A 19,705-nucleotide genomic window follows, 5' to 3' on the forward strand; every position below is an offset into this window, starting at 1 on the left:
TTGATTTCCAGCCCCCCTTCCCAGGTAAAAAATTATAAGCCCCCTAAACATTTTAATTCTCGTTAACATATTAATAAATTGTTCTCATCTTCCAATCTGGATATTAAATAGAAAGTATTTTTTATAGTACTATGAAATTCTTTATATTAGCCAGGCATAATACATAATATTTTTCCGAAGGCTTATGAAAATAGCATTTAAAATTCCCGCGTTACAATTAAAAATCACAGGTGGTTAAATCCGGGGTTTTCAAACATGCGCAGACTGCTATTCTATGGACTTAGCCGTTTCAGCACAAATTGCTTCGCCATAAAACGTGGACCCTGATAGAAAAAAACTATCTGTGTAATGGAATCTCCGATGGAGACTGAACAACCTGGAATGCTTGAGGTATGTAGAATGTGTATATCAATAATTATTTTTGGTCTTTATATATGTTCAATAAGCCTTTTACTCTGTACACATACCAGAAATTATTCGAACAAAGAACCGAGAAAATGACAAAGTCAAGATGGCCGCAAAATTTCTAAGTCCGACTTTGAAACAGTGACTTTTTTGACGATTTTATCTTTAAATTAAACCAATAGTGGGTGGCTGCTAAATTTCTGTATTTGGTATATTTGTAGATGATATAAAATTGTTATGTTTTCTTTATTTGAAGGGTGCTGGTGATTTCGTTGAGAGCCAACAAAGCGGTGAGTATTTTTGCATATCTTTGAAATATCGACAAAATGGCTAAGTCCAGACTGTAGTCTGTAAAGGCAGGTAACTCAAGCGTAAACTTTTTCGGTTGTAAGCCGCAATAGTGGCATCGTTTGTTGAATTTAAATATATTCTAACATAAGTTTGTTGATAAAAGAGTAATTTAAAACTAATTATTATTATTAAAATTCAAAAGTAAAAAAAGATTGATTTTAATAGTTATCCACAACAGAAACTTGTGGGAAAATGTGTGATGTGTCTAAAAAATTCAGAATTGTGTATATAATGATATAATACGTTTAAATACTTTTTGAAATAGGAAAGAAAAAAACATACATGTTCTTATGCATTCTTGTGATAAGTATCTTGTACACCCCCCTTTTTTCCGAATCTGGGTCCATTCGCCCAAAAACACGTTCGCGCCCATTAACGTTTGCCCCCTTTCATTTTCGCACTCTACACATTCGCACCCTTTTTATTGGTTTTGTGTTTAATAATTTTGTAATCGAGTTTTGGTAAAATATGTGTATTGCTGTAAATATTTTTTTTTTCATTGTTTCAAAATAAAGTGAGATTCTGACAACATTTTTTTATGTTGAATAAATCTTAATCATGTTTTGGTTAGTGTATTGCTATAAAAAAATCATTGTTTCTAATTAAAGTGAGATTCTAACAACGTTTGTTTTTTGTATTGAATAAATCTCAATCATCTATTGGTTAGTGCATTGCTATAAATTTATGTTTTCATTGTTTCAAAAAAAAGTGAGATTCTCATGTGTTTTTTTTTTGTGCTGAATAAATCTTAAATTAGTATGGTTAGTGTTGTGATATAAATTTTTTTATCATTGTTTCAAAATAAAATGAGATCAAAAGGGGCAAGCTGATAAAATCAATTATCTTTCGTGTTTTTCTTTTAAAATCTTCAATGTTTTACTCATACCAAGCTAAATACATGCAGTATTTACATCAAAGCAAGTTAAAACAACAATCATGATTTTGAAACACACAACAATAATACCAAATTTAGCTGTGTATAAATACCAATTAGCAGTAATCATACATTTGTACATAATTAACATTCAATAATTAATCATCAAATTGATGCAAAAAAAAAAAAAATTATTCATATAATAATTCCTCAATTTTTATTCAGGAAAATATTTTTTTTTTTTGTATATACATATAAAAAAATATCTAATATTTCAACTTGAATTTGAAAAAAAATTTGGTGCGAAAGTGTTTTGGGCACAAACGGACCTGATACCCTTTTTCCCTATCAAAAATACTCTTCAATGATTAAACTGCTTGGAGATAATTCTAACCAAAAGTGGTTATTTTGTAAAGGTAGTTGTAATGTTAGAATACATGTCACATATTCTGAATACACCAATGTCAAGTTGTTTATTTTATTTTATGAATTAGTTACACTGGTTGACCGGGGTCAATTGAAGTAAACAAGGTCGTCAAATCAATAGGTTCTTACTGTGCCGTAATATCTTAAGTATTGTCACATGGGAAATTTACCGTAATGTGCACGAATTTGAAAGTTGTCTATTGAACAATAAGAAGTAGGACCAATAAGGCCTTTTTATTTTGCCCAAATATTAATTAGTCCAATTTATAAAGTTACCATATATTTTCTTAAATTTGTCCTATATGTTATCATACTAGGTGTAGAGATAATATAAAAATATTTCGCATTTAACGAGTTACCATGGCAACAATCCATGATAAAATATGTATATTTTATGAAAATGTCTGATATTCCTCTGACAAAATTTTTCAAAGTACAAAAATAATTTCAATAAAATTTTTGCTTGATTTCTTATCTTCACAGTTGCTGAAATGAAAGCTAAATTAATTGAAGAGACCAGCAGTGCGAACCATATTGATGAGTCAAAACAGAATGGACATTTGAGCAACCATAGCTCTTCTAGAAAAAGTGAAGGACACCACAGTTCCTCAGGTTCAAAGCATTCCTCATCCCACAGTTCGTCAAAACATAAAGATGGTTCAAGCTCCAGTAAACACAGCAGCAGCAGCAAACACAAGGATGGGAGTTCATCTAGTAGCAAGCATCGTGATGGACATAGCTCAAGTAGTAGCAAAAGCAAGGAAGGGAGCTCATCAAGCTCTTCCCATAAACATAGTAGCAGCAGCTCTAGTAGTAAACATAAGGAAGGAGGCAGTAGCTCAAGTAGTAAGCATAGGGAAGGACACAGTTCAAGCTCCAGTCATTCCAAAGACAAGCCTCAGAGCTCATCATCAAAAGAGGGAGGTTCAAGCTCTAGTTCTAGCAAAGATAAAGATAGACACAAAGAAAGTTCTAGTAAAGATGCAGAAAAACACAAGTCAAGCAGTAGTTCAAGTGACAAACACAAATCAGGTAGTAGTTCTGGTGATAAGCATAAGTCAAGTAGCAGTTCAAGTGACAAGCACAAGTCAGGCAGCAGCTCAAGTGATAGACATAAGTCAAGTAGTAGCTCTGCTGACAAGCACAAGTCAAGCAGTAGCTCAGTTGAAAAGCATAGGGATGGTTCCCCTAGCAAACACAAGGAGTCATCATCCAAATCAGAGCATAGAGAGAAAGAAAGACAAAAAGAAGATAAGGAGAACAGAGCAGAGAGGCAAAAAGAATATGAAAATATCAGAGAAGAACCCAATGAGGAGCTCCAGAAAGAGACTATGGAAGTCGATATCAAAACTGAACCAGGATCTCCTATAAAGATGTCTCCAAATAAAGCTCCTAAAGAAGAAACGTTGAGTGATGATGATGTACCTTTGGTAAGTAAAATGATTAGGTTAATCTCTTAAACTTTCTTTTTAATGTACCAAACAAAGGATGCTCTCAAAATTATTTGATTTTTGTATTTTTTAATGATCAGACTGAAATAAATACAATTCAAATATGCACAATGGTCTAAACAAACATATACAAATTCTTTATGGATAACAACGCAAGACTATGGAAGTACCTAAATGTTCATAGCAACAGAAAAACAACACAGAAGATGACCGGCCGGCCATGTTTATGAATCCTAACTTGCATATATATACGTAATCCAAGCTCTAAATGCAAGAATATAACTCTTTTTTTCTGGTTGACAGTCTAAAAGAATTAAACAAGAGAAACCAGTAAAGAGAGAACAACCTGAATCTGATGATGAAGATGACCAGCCACTTTCAGCCAGGTATGTATTGTTCAGTTTACCCAGAAAGCATTGACAAGCAAAGTTTGAATAGTATACGTACTAATCATTGATTTTTTGCAACTAATTTACAACCAGCAAATACCTGTAGTATTCTAATGAGCATGGTTGTTGTTATTTGCTGTTTGTTATATCTATTTTTCATTTATGTCATAAATAAAGTTGTTGGCTTTTGTCGAGCCTGCGACTTTTGTCGCAGAAAGCCCAACATAGGGATAGTGATCCGGCGGCGGCGGCGTTAGCTAACTTCTTAAAAGCTTTATATTTTAGAAGGTGGAAGGTCTGGATGCTTCATACTTTGTATATGGATGCCTCATGTTACGAAGTTTCCGTCAGTCACATGTCCAATGTCCTTGACCTCATTTTCATGGTTCAGTGACTACTTGAAAATAAAGTTCAGATTTTTTGTAATGTTAGATTCTCTCTTATTATAAGTAATAGGATAACTATATTTGGTATGTGCGTACCTTGCAAGGTCCTCATGCCCGTCAGACAGTTTTCACTTGACCTCAACCTCATTTCATGGATCAGTGAACAAGGTTAAGTTTTGGTGGTCAAGTCCATATCTCAGATACTATAAGCAATAGGACTTGTATATTCGGTGTATGGAAGGACTGTAAGGTGTACATGTCCAACTGGCAGAGTTCATCTGACCTTGACCTCATTTTCATGGTTCAGTGGTTATAGTTAAGTTTTTGTGTTTTGGTCTGTTTTTCTTATACTGTATGCCATAGGTCTACTTTATTTGGTGTATGGAATGATTGTAAGGTGTACATGTCTAGAGGGCAGGTGTCATCTGACCTTGACCTCATTTTCATGGTTCAGTGGTCAAAGTTAAGTTTTTGAGTTTTGGTCTTTTTTTCTAATACTATATGCAATAGTTCAACTATATTTGGTATGTGCGTACCTTGCAAGGTCCTCATTTTATGGATCAGTGAACAAGGTTAAGTTTTGGTGGTCAAGTCCATATCTCAGATACTATTAGCAATAGGTCTTGTATATTCGGTGTATGGAAGGACTGTAAGGTGTACATGTCCAACTGGCAGGTGTCATCTGACCTTGACCTCATTTTCATGGTTCAGTGGTTATAGTTAAGTTTTTGTGTTTTGGTCTGTTTTTCTTATACTGTATGCCATAGGTCTACTATATTTGGTGTATGGAATGATTGTAAGGTGTACATGTCTAGCGGGCAGGTGTCATCTGACCATGACCTCATTTTCATGGTTCAGTGGTCAAAGTTAAGTTTTTTGAGTTTTGGTCTTTTTTTCTAATACTATATGCAATAGTTCAACTATATTTGGTGTATGGAAATATTTTATGATCTATTTGGCAGTCACGCAGGTTTTATTTGACCTTGACCTCATTTTCAAGGTTCATTGCTCAGTGTTAAGTTTTTGTGTTTTGGTCTGTTTTTCTTAAACTATAAGCAATAGGTCAACTATATTTGTTGTATGGAAGAATTGTTAGCTGTACATGCCTGCCTAGCATGGTTCATCTGACCTTGACCTCATTTTCATGGTTCATTGGTCAATTTTTAGTTTACTTGGTTAATGTTAAGTTTATGTGACAGTTGTAATAAAGCTTTATATTTAGGACTATCAACATAATATCAATGATTAGTAAAGAAGGCGAGACATTTCAGCGTGTGCACTCTTGGTTGTTGTTATTTGCTGTTTGTTATATCTATTTTTCATTTATGTCATAAATAAAGTTGTTGGTTTTTATACATCCATTTAAATATTATCTAAAAAAAAATGTTCATCTCTTATATGCCATGCATAAATCAATGCAGAAATACAAGTGATTTGGAACCTTTTTAACCAAAAAAGTTTTTAAGTGGTTCCATTGCTAGAAGTGCAGAACTAGAACTGCCTGTTGTGTAGATTACTTCTTTGGTTTTCTTATAGAAGTGTTTATTCCATTGACAGTGACAATTTTTTTTAAGTCTGATTAATCAAGAGAATAACATTTCTGATGTTTGACTTCAGAATGGAAAGTGCAAAGAAAGTAAAGAAAGAAAAAGATTCCAAAAAACCAAAGAAAAGGAAATCTTCTAATTATGATGATGATTCTGAGGAGGAGAAACCATTAGTAAGTTTATAAAGTTATATAGATATTAAACTTCTACCCTGGCAAATTACCTTGTACAGTCTCAAAGGACTGAAACATTATGCATTGCTCCATTGGAAATGTTTATGCAAATTGCTCATGTAGCAACGCCACTTTTAATCAATAGACTGGGTATGCAGTCCGACACAAATAAATTTTTCACAACAAAATAGGATAAGTTGAACTAAATTTTTGTATACATCTGTAAACTGAGTGACTATTACAAAAGCAATGCATTACACTCAAAACTATGATGCCATTGGCTGTTGATAATAGCTGTAGCATAGATAGGGGCTTGGAAAAGTATATAACATAGAAATATCCTTATTGGAAGTAAATTACTTGACACTTGATCACTCAGTATTATGACAAACTAAAAAACTAGATAATTAAACTGGAAATATCTGCTGTCTAAAAGTCTAATTTCATTACAGAAAAAGAAAAAGAAAGTAAAAAATGAGGTTAAACAAGGAACTGCATCTCCAAAAAAGAAAAAGAAGAAGGGGGAAGAGGAAAAGCAGGAGGTTTGGAAATGGTATGACTTTATTCAAATAACAATGCATTTGTATGCTTAACTGTACAACTAATGAGTTATATAATTATGACCTGTTTGTTGTATGAGGAATCATTAAGTTGCATGTAATATATTTGCCTTAGGAACTTCAGCAAACAAATACATGTATTATGTAGAATAAACATTTGTAGAACAATCCCTTTAAAAACTCAATTTCACAATCCTGTTTGTTTAGCCCATTTTTTTTATGCATTATTCTCTTTTCTTTATATTTTAGCACCCCATTATTGTCTATTCATTTAATTAAATCTGTTTTTTTCTTGCCCATATTTCTCTTTTCTTTTCAATACAACTACACAATCAAAATGTTCATGAATATTCAATAACATTTATTAAATAATTCCACCTTATGTAATAATGCTGTATTTTGATTGGATGAGAGACATGGTATTTTTCACCAATTTCTATGTATTGAGATTTTCTTTTCTCTGCCGGGGTATTTGTCATTAGGGAATTCCATGTGCTGGGGTATTTACTAGCAAATACCATGGCAGATGGGGAATACCATGTCTAAAAATAACCCAATGAATTATTTCTAATCAAATAGGACAAATTTATGGTCATTCTTAACTTATACGGTTCCAAGTGAAATATTTAGGATAAAAACATCGTTATTGAATTTGGAGCGAATGACGTCAAAATTCCGCGAACTTGTACTTTTAATGACGTCATAAATAAATCTCAACGGAAACACATTGTCAACCGGTCATAAACATAAACTGGAATCCGCTTGTATTACGCTTCACTCAAACTGATGAACAAAGTGTAGTAGTCAGCCGAGAACCAGCTTATCATAAACAGGGATATATATATATAAGGTCAGTGACTGTACATCAAAAATGATCAGAAATGATTTTAAGGCCAATGCAATTTGACTGCGCAAATAGCACAGCTGCAGTATATACAAAAATTATACATTCAAGTAGAAACTCCATATGATACCTGATTACAATAAACTTTTTGAGGTCAAGATGGATACAAAGAACATTCGGTGGAATTAAACAATTATATCATGCTTACAAGGGGTATTTGCTAAAAATACCCCTTGTAAGCATGATATATTTGTATATGAACCCATATTTGAACAGATAATACCTCTTGTGTGATATTGACCTTTTGAACTTATTTCAGGTGGGAGGAGGAAAGACGTGCAGATGGTGTCAAATGGAATTTTTTAGAACATAAAGGAGTTGTATTTGCACCTGAATATGAACCCCTTCCTGATGATGTTCAATTTTATTATGATGGTAGGACAATTGTTACCATTGTCTGGATAAATACATAAGGCACTCAGTATATTCCTTATATGCCAGTGTGACAAAATCAGACTTGTACCTGTTAACAGTCTCTGCACACGGAAATGAAATAAAAAAAAATAATCTTACTGAAATATAAATCCTGTGTCCATGCTTTGCTTTAATACAAAGATCTGACACTAATCTGTTCTACTTTCTAACTTGAAACATTTTCAGGATCATCAGATTTATAAGTATTGATACACACTATAAAAAAAGTCTGAAACTTCATTAGTTGATGTTATAATTATTAGAACAGATAGAGGAACATAGTGTTGTCAGATCCTTGTAAGCGAAGGTCACAGGATCTTATTCATTCAGTAAAAACATGACATGACATTCCAAAGTATAATGGTAACCATCATTAGAATAAATATGATTTTTGGGAGTTACAACACATGCTTTATCAAGTTATAGAGATCACAATATGTAAAATCTATAAACAAACCTAAATTTACCTGATTAGGATTTTCTGGAACATTAATTTTTACACATATTGTTTGGAAAGCAAATATATACTGCTATTATATTGAGAACTTATTTACCATTGACAGGAAAGCCAATGAAGCTAAGTGAAGAAGCAGAAGAAGTAGCTACATTTTATGGAAGGATGTTGGATCATGACTACACAACAAGAGACGTCTTCAATAAAAACTTCATGAAGGATTGGACAAAGGTAAGACAAATAACAAAAGAAACAAATTAATAAACCAAATCATTTAACTACTGTTATAACAAAGTTAAATTAACAAACTGAAATGCATGGAAAATATAAAAAAAAACACAACTAAATAAAGTACTCATTCGAAGGTCTTGCCTAAAACCACCTAGTTTTATGTCTGTATTAGTGAAGATTAACTTTTATCAGCACTTTTTTTTACATTATTTTGTTCCCTTATTTCCTCTTACCTGTCTCCTGAAATATTTACAATTCCCTCTACCTTCCCCATACACTAATCTGATATTATAATAGTAAACATCGTGTATGTAGTATTGGTAACACAGGCACTGAGAATATTAGTATCTATATCAGGTAAAGCCTTTGTAAAATAAATGGAAAACAGATTATATATTTCAAATTCTAAACTCATATCAGCTCCATATTTGATCCTTAGCTGATGTAGGATTTGTGTTATCTTGATGACATTGTAATGTAATACCATTTTGTCTTAAAATCATTTAGGTTATGACATCAAAAGAAAGAGAAAAAATCAGAGACTTGAAAAAGTGTGACTTCAAGGAGATTGATGCTTACTTTAAAAGGAAAACTGAGGAGAGAAAAGCTATGACTAAGGAAGAAAAACTGGTAAAGACAGTAATTTTTTATTGTATATCTTTCATTAGTAATTCATTATTGAATTGAATACTGTTTTTTGAAAATTTGTATAAAAATTTAAGCTAATGACCATCACATCTTGCATGGACACGGTAGTACTTCTTGCTAAAAAGTTCATGAACAATGCAAAAAATAGTGTGATTAGTTAGGTAGGCAGAGGTGATAATTCTATAACCTTGTGTTGCTTTCATATGGCGGTTGGGTTTTTTTCCATGCAGAATTAAGCATAAAAAGGAATCAAACAATTTGACTTACAGCAATTTAAAGATCAGCATTTGTATGAATTGAACATCTACTGCAAATATAAATAAATATTTCATATTATATAAGCGCATTTGAAATTACAAAAATCACGTCCGAAAATTTTCTTGTACAATCGAAAGTGCCAGATTTGAATATCTTCTTTTACATAACAGTGTTAGTAGTTATATATTGCTGAAATTTACAACTGACAAAATGGTTAATGTAAATTCTGTTAGTTTTAGCATTACTAGAGTTGAGAAAAACTTGAATGCATATAGATAGGTTAAATATTTTTTAAAGGTGATAAAAAAGAAAAATGAAGAAATTCTAGCAGAATATGGTACTTGTACTATGGATGGACACAAGGAAAAGATAGGTAACTTCAGAATAGAACCTCCAAGTCTATTCAGAGGTCGTGGTGACCATCCCAAACAGGGCATGTTAAAGAAAAGAGTTTTGCCACGAGATGTCATCATTAACTGCAGCAAGTAAGTACTACCAACTTAGTTTATAGATATCAGTACTAATTTTAATTGGAAAGGGTAATCTTAAGTTCTGTGTTTTGAAGAAAATGCTTATAAAAAGTTGCATTTTGGGAAATTTAAAATCAAATCAGAGCATAGATTTTTATAGTCCATATTGCTGTGACCTTTTTTTGGACTTGTTGGGGTTGTTAGACAGAGTGGCAAGTTTCTCTCTGGAAAAAGTAAAAGATTCATTTTCAAGTACATAAATTATACATCTTTCAATTCCTTATTTATTTTACTCCACAAATATGTAGACTTTTGTTCACATACTAATCCCTGAAGTGCAAATGACTGCTATATTCCCTTCAACTCTCCCATTTTTTTTGCTTTGTCCTTTCACTTTTTACAACTTGTCACATATGACTGGGTTTATTTCATTCTGTGTTGGTTTTGGATGGATTGATTTTAAGTGTTTGATTGTTTTATAGAAACTCCGAAATACCAAAACCACCTCCTGGACATAAGTGGAAAGAAGTTAGACATGACAATACTGTGTCATGGTTGGCTAGCTGGACTGAAAGTATTCAAGGGCAAACAAAATATGTCATGTTAAATGCAGCTTCTAGACTCAAGGTAAGTTTCAAATGCATAGAACCTACAGATTTGAATTGCACAATCGCCCATAATAGTAATTTAAGGGTAGATTTGTACCCAAGGAAACTAAAAGTGTCAACACTTAATCTTATAAACAAATGAGCATGCACTTCACTATTTACTATATAGATGTTCAGTGAAAAAACATTTACAGGCCTAAATCAGTAATACAAAGACTGAAAAATAAAGAGTCTCTTGTAATACATTTTGCAGTAAAAGATAGAGTTTTAAATGAACTAGAAGCCCTAAAGACCACTAACAATATTTATGACTTGTGTTTGTTATTGTAGGGAGAAAAAGATTGGCAGAAATATGAGACCGCCAGAAATTTATACAAATGTGTTGACAGTATAAGGGAAGGATATAGAAACGACTGGAAATCTAAAGAGATGAGAATAAGGCAGAGATCTGTAGCAATGTATTTTATTGATAAGGTGATATATTGAATGTACTAACTTCCCTTGTTGGTATGGTAAAATAGTTCATATATTCAAATCACCTTGTTTAAAAAGTAAATAGTGAATATGGAAATTAAAATATTGAAGAAGGATTTAGCCTCCTCCCATAGCAAATAGGGAAGAAACTTGTATATAAATTTGAATTACTTTAATATTATATATTATATGATACTTCTTTCAATTATCAGAATATAAAAGAACACAATGTTCTTATGGAAAAATGTTCATGCTTAATGTTTATTTTATTAGCTTGCCTTGAGAGCTGGTAATGAAAAGGAAGAAGGAGAAACAGCAGACACTGTAGGTTGTTGTTCACTACGTGTAGAACATCTCAAACTCCATGAGAAATATGATGATCAAGAATTTGTGGTGGAGTTTGACTTCCTTGGTAAAGATTCTATCAGATACTATAACAGATTAGCAATAGAGAAAAGGGTGTTTAAGAACTTATCACTATTTATGGAGAACAAACAGCCTGGAGATGACATATTTGACAGATTGAATGTAAGTTACTTACTGCAAATGTATATACCGTTAGTTTTACAATTTAGAGGGGAAAGCAGTTTATATGGACAAAAACATGTCCATTATGAAACATTTCATTGTCCTATATCATGATGTCCATAAAAAGAACTTCTTCCTAATTGCATATATAAAATATACTCTGCTTTTTTCATCAGACCAGATTATTCATCATACTTGGTAGTAAAAATGACTGTTTTTATTTTTTAGACTGGAATTTTGAATAAACATTTACATGACTTGATGGACGGTTTGACAGCCAAAGTCTTCCGTACATTCAATGCTTCAAAAACATTACAAGAACAACTTAAATTGTTGACAGATCGTAAGTATCATAGTTATCTCTAAGTCATGATTATAAACTAGAATAGCTAAACAAATGATGTAGTTGGGTTATGGTCTAATGTATGTAAGAAACAAAAAAAAACGTTGTTGTTGTTTCTTTTCAACGAAAATTGCCTTATGGTAATGTTTTAAGTTAATTCAATTGTAAACTTTGTGAAAAAGGAATTTTTGCAAAAATCTTGTCAATTGTAAAGAATTATTGAAGATAAATGAATAATGAAATATATTCTCAAACAGTGTGGAGCTAGATTCTTATTATTTGTAAAAACTTTGTGATGAAAAAAAAAATAATCTACTGTTTTATATTTAATTTTTTAGCTGATGATCCCATTCCTGCTAAATTACTGTCATACAACCGAGCCAATAGAGCTGTTGCTGTATTGTGTAACCATCAACGTGCAGCACCCAAAAACTTTGACAAACAAATGGAAAACATGCAGAATAAGGTAAGTAAACAGTAGAAGTTTGAACATCGAAGTGGTCTTTGTGGAAGGATATTTGACTTGGATGCAGATTGCTGTCAGTTACATCCCCGGCCAGGTCCAGCCAAATACATTGGTATTCACTGCTTTTTCATCAAACATGGGCATATAGTAGTAAGAGCAAACGAATGGTTGGTTCAATGTATGAAAATGTCTAGGTAGCCTGACTTGTCTTTCAGTTTCTCTGAGTATAGCTAAAAATTAGAATGTATATTTAAACAAAAAAAATCATTGAAAGAAACATAAAAATATATCTGTAGTAAGAAGTTAGTATTGAACATATCAAAAAAATCTTAGATATAAATAAGAAGATGTGGTATGAGTGCCAATGAGACAACTCTCCATCCAAGTCACAATGTATAAAAAATAAACAATTATAGGTCAAAGTACGGCCTTCAACACAGATATATATATTTTACATGAGATTCAAGTGCATTCTATAGATTTTACTATAAATATATATTTTCACCAAAAAATTGCTGTTCTATATTTTACTATAAAGACAAAGTGTGTTTTCTGTAGATTGCTGCCAAGAAAGATGCAATCAAAGAAGCTAAGAAAGGAGTGAAAGATGCTAAGGCTGATTATAAAGCCATGAAATCAGAAAAGGCTAAACAGTAAGTATTACAGCAACCCATCAACACATAGCTACCAAATATCAACATTGGGAGCTTACAAAATACTGAGCAGGGGTTCATTCTATAGCAAGATTTAAGGAAGTTATCTACTCATTTTTGTTTTTTACTTCGTTTCAGATATTTGGAATCCTCTTAGTTTTATCCATGTAGTGCCAACAAAAATTTTGTCCACTAATCCCTACATAGTTTTTGAAATAAAAAAGGTGCCTTTGTTAAATATATATGAAAGTTCTAAGGAGAGTCATTTCCCGTCAAACTTTCAATTGATTTTATCTCAAAAACAAGCACACAGACTACATTTTTTCTGGTTTTTAAGTTTCCGTTATTTATATACTTTTAATTTGTAACAGTCTTTTGAAAAGCTTGTTATTTTGGAACAATGGAGCAAAATCCTTAAATAACCAAGGATAAATGATAATCACTCTCTAATCCTTACAATTCAACAGAGACCAAACAAACTTACACGGACAGCTTCAATCAAATTGGAGAGTATGTGTTTACCAAATGAAAAACACAGGCAACTCATTTCCTCCACAGAAGACTTCATGACACTTTTGATTTTTAAGATACAGCACATGTTTTATTGGAAAAGTTTGTTCAACAGATTAATTATATACTGCACATATGTTGTTTTATGTGTATGTTCAGCAGATTAATGAGATACAGCAACTCAATTTCAAATGAAACTACATTATCTTTTAAAATTTGGCTCTTGTTGAAGAAGTTTTGTAGGTTCTTCACTTGAATGCTAAAATAAAATTGATGCATGAAAATTAGAACATTTTATTGTATTTGAAATCTTTTGGAATTCAATATCAAGACCATGGCAATTATACTTTGTGTTATAGAAATGTAGAGAAAAAGAAAAAGATGGTTGATAGATTGGAAGAACAACTGACTAAACTGGAAGTGCAGGCTACAGATAAGGTAATAATGATATTTGCAGAAAGGTGTTTAAAGTATTGATACAAAATTAGATAAGTATAGTGCTTCCTTTAACCTAGATATTTAACTAATTAGTTACCTGCTCTTGTGGACCACTCCTTTAGGTAGATTGCTAAAAGAGGGGCTTATTGTGTTAGAGGTCCCAGGTTCACTTACCAGTGTTGCTGTTAAATTTTAGAAACAAAAAATTCCCTACTGCTACTAAAGAATATCTTCACTGTATAGTGACTTTTTGTTGATTTTCATTTTTGTCGAGCCTTCGACTTTTGTCGAAAAAGCGAGACATAGCGATCCTACATTCCGTCGTCGGCGGCGTCCACAAATATTCACTCTGTGGTTAAAGTTTTTGAAATTTTAATAACTTAAACTATCCTGGATTTCTACCAAACTTGGACAGAAGCTTGTTTATGATCATAAGATAGTATCCAGAAGTAAATTTTGTAAAAAAAATATCCTGTTTTTCAGTATTTTACTTATAAATGGACTAAGTTTTTCTGCCAGGAAACATAACATTCACTCTGTGGTTAAAGTTTTTAAAATTTTAATAACTTTCTTAAACTATCCTGGATTTGTACCAAACTTGGTCAGAAGCTTGTTTATGATCAAAAGCTAGTATCTAGAAGGAAATTTTGTTAAAATTTTGTACCTGTTTATCTGTAATTTGCTTATAAATGGACTTAGTTTTTCTTCCAGTTAACATTACATGCAGTCTGCAGTTAAAGATTTAAAACATTTATTAGATTCATAAACTATCCTGGATTTTTACCAAACTTGGACAGAAGCTTCTTACAATCAAAAGATTGTACTGAAAGGAATATTGTTATTATTTTTTTTCCTCATTTTTGTTGAGCCTGCGATTAACAACAAAAGTAGGCGAGACACTGGGTTCCGCGGAACCCTTACGAATTTTATGGTATATATGGCATTATGTATGTAAATTAAAACTAGAAAAGCATTATTATACAAAGAATTAAATTGGAATTATTTATCTCTATTTACAGGATGAGAACAAAGAAATAGCCTTAGGCACTTCCAAACTGAATTATTTGGACCCCAGAATCTCAGTGGCTTGGTAAGTACCTGGAAACATGCATTGTTGCTTACACCCACTTCATTTGAACTTTTGGTTGATAGTTGCCTCGTTGGCAATCATAATCTCTTTATTTTTATATTGTGTACAGTTACTTTAGCAATTTATGTTAACATCTAAAAATGATTATTCGTTTTGAAATAACTGTGAAGGATAGACCTCACTTTAAAAAGTCATCTTATGTTAAGAAAAATTGTAAATAGTTGTCAAAACTGAATAGCATTTGGATAGACAACTCTTTATGTCGACAACAACAAAAATTTTCAGCTGCAGGCTTTCATTGGCAATTTCTACCATTGAAGCATTCTTCCAAGGTTAGGATTCAATCAGCTTATAGTCAGCAACCTAATAAGACTTAATTTCCTTCCCCTAATATTTTGGTATGAAGTAAAATCAGTTTAACCAATTTTATCTCATTCTGTCATGGAAAGATTTTTTCTTTCGACCTTATGAAGAGATCAGTTGTGTTTATAATTAGGCTAAATGGAACCTGAATAGGAGTGATGTCACAAATATGAGAAGGATGGAAGCTGCCTCATTGGTGGAAAATTTAAAAGTATTTATTTTAAAGTATCAAATTAATGGCCATCTGAGATTGCTTTAACGTGGAAAGATGTTTTCAGGTTCTGTATACAATAACATTGTGAATTGTTTTTCTTCTCCTTATAAAATATAGATATATAGATATATTTTATGTTGCAGGTGCAAAAAGTGGGAAGTTCCAATAGAGAAAGTTTACAATAAGACACAGAGAGATAAGTTCCGATGGGCAATAGACATGGCAGATGAAACATTTGAATTTTGATGCTAGTCCACATTAGAATGCAATGTCTACATAATCTTTCAAAAGTTGAACAGGTATCCAGTGACTTGTTTTCTTCACTTAACCAACCAAATGCTTGTGTTCTTACTGGTCTCCCCCAACTAACAGATACTTTGATACTACACTCTACATTTAAATATGTCAGTAATGTATGTAATACCATATGTAATGTGTAGCAGGTAGATTTAACAATTATTACAGGCCCTCATAGCAAAGTTTTATACTTGTGTCCGCAAAACCTGTACTCTATTTAAGTTATTTTATATTTATTTTAATTTAAGAGAAAAAAGAAGTTTGAGGTAAAAGTGGCTAATGTCGGAGAGCTGAACTGTTTATGAAATTGTATTAAAAACTTATTGTAGATATAGAGTGTATGTGTGTAAATGGAATTGCAGTTGTGTAATATGATTGTGAGATGTCTTTTTCTGATATTAACCAAAATGATAAAACATAAATAAATACTTTTGATGCATGAGAAAGTGTATGTGTGGAAATGTAGTCCTTTAGAATTTTAGCAAACTTTTACATGTATGAAGTTGGTGAGATAAAAGTAGATGTAAAGAGGATCAATTAAATAATTAGATGTAGTTTGTGTTGACACTTTCTCCTATCATTTATCCATAAGGCTAAAAGTTAAAGCTCAGATGCAAATGAATAGTAAATAGGGATTGAAACCAGTTCTTTATTAATTACATTAATAAGGTTTACTTTATTGATAACAGTAATGAGGGTTACAGTTGTATTATATCTTGACACAGTTGTATATTATGGAAAATATAAATTAAAGACGTCAATTCCTACTGAAGATCTAGGTGGTATAAATATTAAAAAGTATAAAACAGTATGCAAGTATTTCAAGATTATGAAATAAAAGATCCTGAAAGTGAAAAAAGATTTTCTATAAAAATAAATGAATTATAACCCCTTTTTTTCCACAAAAGAGTTGAAAGTGGAGGGTTAATTGGAGTGGAGTCTTAACTTTGAAAGTTATTTCTGATTTTGAACTTTTGTATAACATGAAATATGTACATGATAAATGGTAAGATTTTTGCCTAAAGTGTGTGTTATGAATAAGGTTTGAATATTTTTTTCCATGTTCAAGGTCACAAACTTAATTCATCTTGTTCTTATCCCATGTCCAAATTCACAAATCCAGCTTAAAACTTTTGGTTGCCTTAACTGTATGTTAGATGAATGTGGGTTTATTTTTGATTTTGTTTGCATTATCCCTAGTTATATATATTGTTTAAAACATCTTGTTGATTATAAGGTGAAAATATTTGAATGGTTTGCATCTATAACATGCTGATAATGGTTTCAGTTGTATTGTGGTGGCTATTTCTGGAAAATTATGTAAAAAGGAAGGAAAGATAGGTTGCTTGGTGGCTTTTTCTCGTCCTTCACATATTACTAAATTTCATCAAATGCCACTTTTTCTGGAATAGCACTCAACAATTAGGTTTTATATAAAATAAATTTTACAAATGAAATAAGCTCAGATAACAATAACGTTCCTTAAAAAGATTTTGACAGTTAATAGTTAAAGGAAGTCTCATAAGCTGATAAATATTGTAAATATTATATTTGTATGTTACATTTTCCAAATCATGGGACCAATTGTAGAAATAAGCCTGTGTAATTTTATGAATTTTTAAGTCAAAGTTTGTATATCTATTATGAGATTGATTAAAACCTCTTGTGTTTGAAAATGTAATATTCTTTATAATTTGTTGTTGACATCTAGAGGTTACCTTTATATATAAGATCATTTATACATCAGGATTTATCTCAACTGCTTATTTCCACTGTCTTTCTCTATTAAATTGTAAAAGTCAAATCACAAATTGACTTACTGATTCAGATCAACGTAAGGAAATCCCTTATTGCATGGACAAAAACAAACTGTGATCTAATGTTTGCAATATTCTATTTCATAAGTTATATATATTTGTAAAATATATTTTGATCTATTTGATATTTGTTTCACCAAACTAGTACATGTATTTCATGAAGATTCTTTGTATTCTGACAAATTGATACTTTTTTAAAATTTTAAAATGTTAGTATCTTTTTGGGAAAAACAGTTTTTTGAAACAAAATAAATTTTTCCTGAATAGATTTTACTTCATTTGAATAGAAATATTTTATGACAACTTTAAAAGTATTTTTTAATTGTACAATTTTATGTGAATTTTAACAGACAGCTCTTGTTTTATGGTAAATTGTTGATTATTTGTCTTTGTTCAGATTATCATTTTGATTTGTGTTGGAACATTTTATCTGTACTTGTGTTTAATGTATTTTTAAAATGCTGAATGTTAAGGTCACTATTTTGTGTTTCTCAAAGATCAGGTGTCTCTAAATCTGAGGGGGATGACACGCTATTGGGATGTTAGGAAATGAGCACCCATGTGTCACCCCCTCAAATCTGTTATTGTGGAAGATTATGTTTATAATCATTATATAAGCTAAGCTAAATCACATGCCAAAAGAGCATTACTTTCAGTCTTGGATGAATCTAACAAAACAGTATTACAGAATAAATCAGATTGTGTGTTAACATCCAAAATATTTATTATATTGTATATTCCATCTTGTGATAAGAAGACACATATGAATGACATTTTCCGTCCAGATCTTAAATTTAGTTGAATTGATATTTGCTGTAACTAAAGGCTGAAACATCATATCTAAGAGCCGGGATTAGTACTTTTAAAGATAATTAGTTACTTGCCTACAAAAAAATACTGTCTGACAAATTGCTGATTGAGAAGAGCGCCAATCTGGTTGTCATGAATGAATTCTTCATTTGGAAAGTTGATCTCAAAATCTACTTTATAAAAAAATTTCGAACTAAATATTTATTCCAAAGAGTATTTTTTTGTGTTCTGTGTTAGCTAGTCTTTCAGCAAAACTGTTTGACATAGAAATTTCTTCTATTTGAATGTAATTTTTGTGTGTGGGAAATTATAAAACATGTATGCATGAAATGAATATAACTACTTGTACTCATAAAAAAGTTGTAAAAGATGAATTGATGTCTTGAATGTCTGTCTCATATGATGTACTAGATTATTTTGAACTTTTCTCAATATCATTATAAAATAGTTGTAAAAGATACAGCAAAGCATTCATATATGCAATGATACCTTGATGTAAAAATGCTTTGTTATGGTACTCTTAACATGGGAATTTTAATCGATTGGTATATAAATGTGCAGATGCAGTTTTCATTTTAACAAAATGGGGTATTTCAATTTGTTACAGTTAATTGATTCAAATGCATTTTACAATATTAGAATTTGGTTTTAAAATTATATGACTATGATAAAGTGCCATTGTTGTTACTCCACAGAATGTTATTGGATCATTGTTTCTTGTTTGTATCCCACACATTGTCTGTACCGTCTGATATTAAAAATGATGATAAAAACTAGGGACTTGTGTTATTTTTACCCAGAATGATGGAATAATCTACAATACAATATGAACTAGAAGTTATTTTTAGCGACTGTATTATGACTGCCGTTTGAACTAGAAGTTATTTTTAGCCACTGTCGTATGAACCAGAAGTTATTTTTTGGCCATTTTCGTATTAACTAGAAGTTATTTTTAGCCACTGAATTATGATACTGCTGTATAAACTAGAAGTGACTTTTTAGCCACAGTATTATGACACTGCCATATGAACTAGAAGTTATTATAAGCAAGAATGCAATTATGATGGAATAATGCTGTATGAATTAGAAATTGTTATGAATGACTGGTTAACAAGATATGGTTGCCTGTTTTTAGTTGAGATCAAATGCGAAT

The 19,705-nt window shown here is 31.4% G+C and overlaps 1 protein-coding gene across 1 annotated transcript; it reads left to right on the top strand.

Annotated features, from left to right (window-relative positions):
* The first annotated feature begins 250 nt into the window (after positions 1-250).
* Positions 251-19,325, top strand: LOC127700389 (DNA topoisomerase I, mitochondrial-like). Its single transcript, XM_052203835.1, has 19 exons — positions 251-390; positions 662-695; positions 2,540-3,486; positions 3,811-3,893; positions 5,900-6,002; positions 6,455-6,555; positions 7,726-7,841; positions 8,444-8,565; positions 9,073-9,195; positions 9,769-9,956; positions 10,424-10,568; positions 10,880-11,023; positions 11,297-11,551; positions 11,780-11,894; positions 12,233-12,360; positions 12,919-13,013; positions 13,883-13,961; positions 14,981-15,051; positions 15,772-19,325. The coding sequence occupies exons 1-19, from the start codon at positions 349-351 to the stop codon at positions 15,872-15,874; spliced, it is 2,994 nt and encodes a 997-aa protein (XP_052059795.1). The 5' UTR covers positions 251-348; the 3' UTR covers positions 15,875-19,325.
* The last annotated feature ends 380 nt before the right edge of the window (positions 19,326-19,705 follow it).

The sequence above is a fragment of the Mytilus californianus genome, unplaced genomic scaffold (assembly GCF_021869535.1).
Source record: "Mytilus californianus isolate M0D057914Y unplaced genomic scaffold, xbMytCali1.0.p SCAF_5, whole genome shotgun sequence".
Classification (NCBI taxonomy): Eukaryota; Metazoa; Mollusca; class Bivalvia; order Mytilida; family Mytilidae; genus Mytilus; species Mytilus californianus.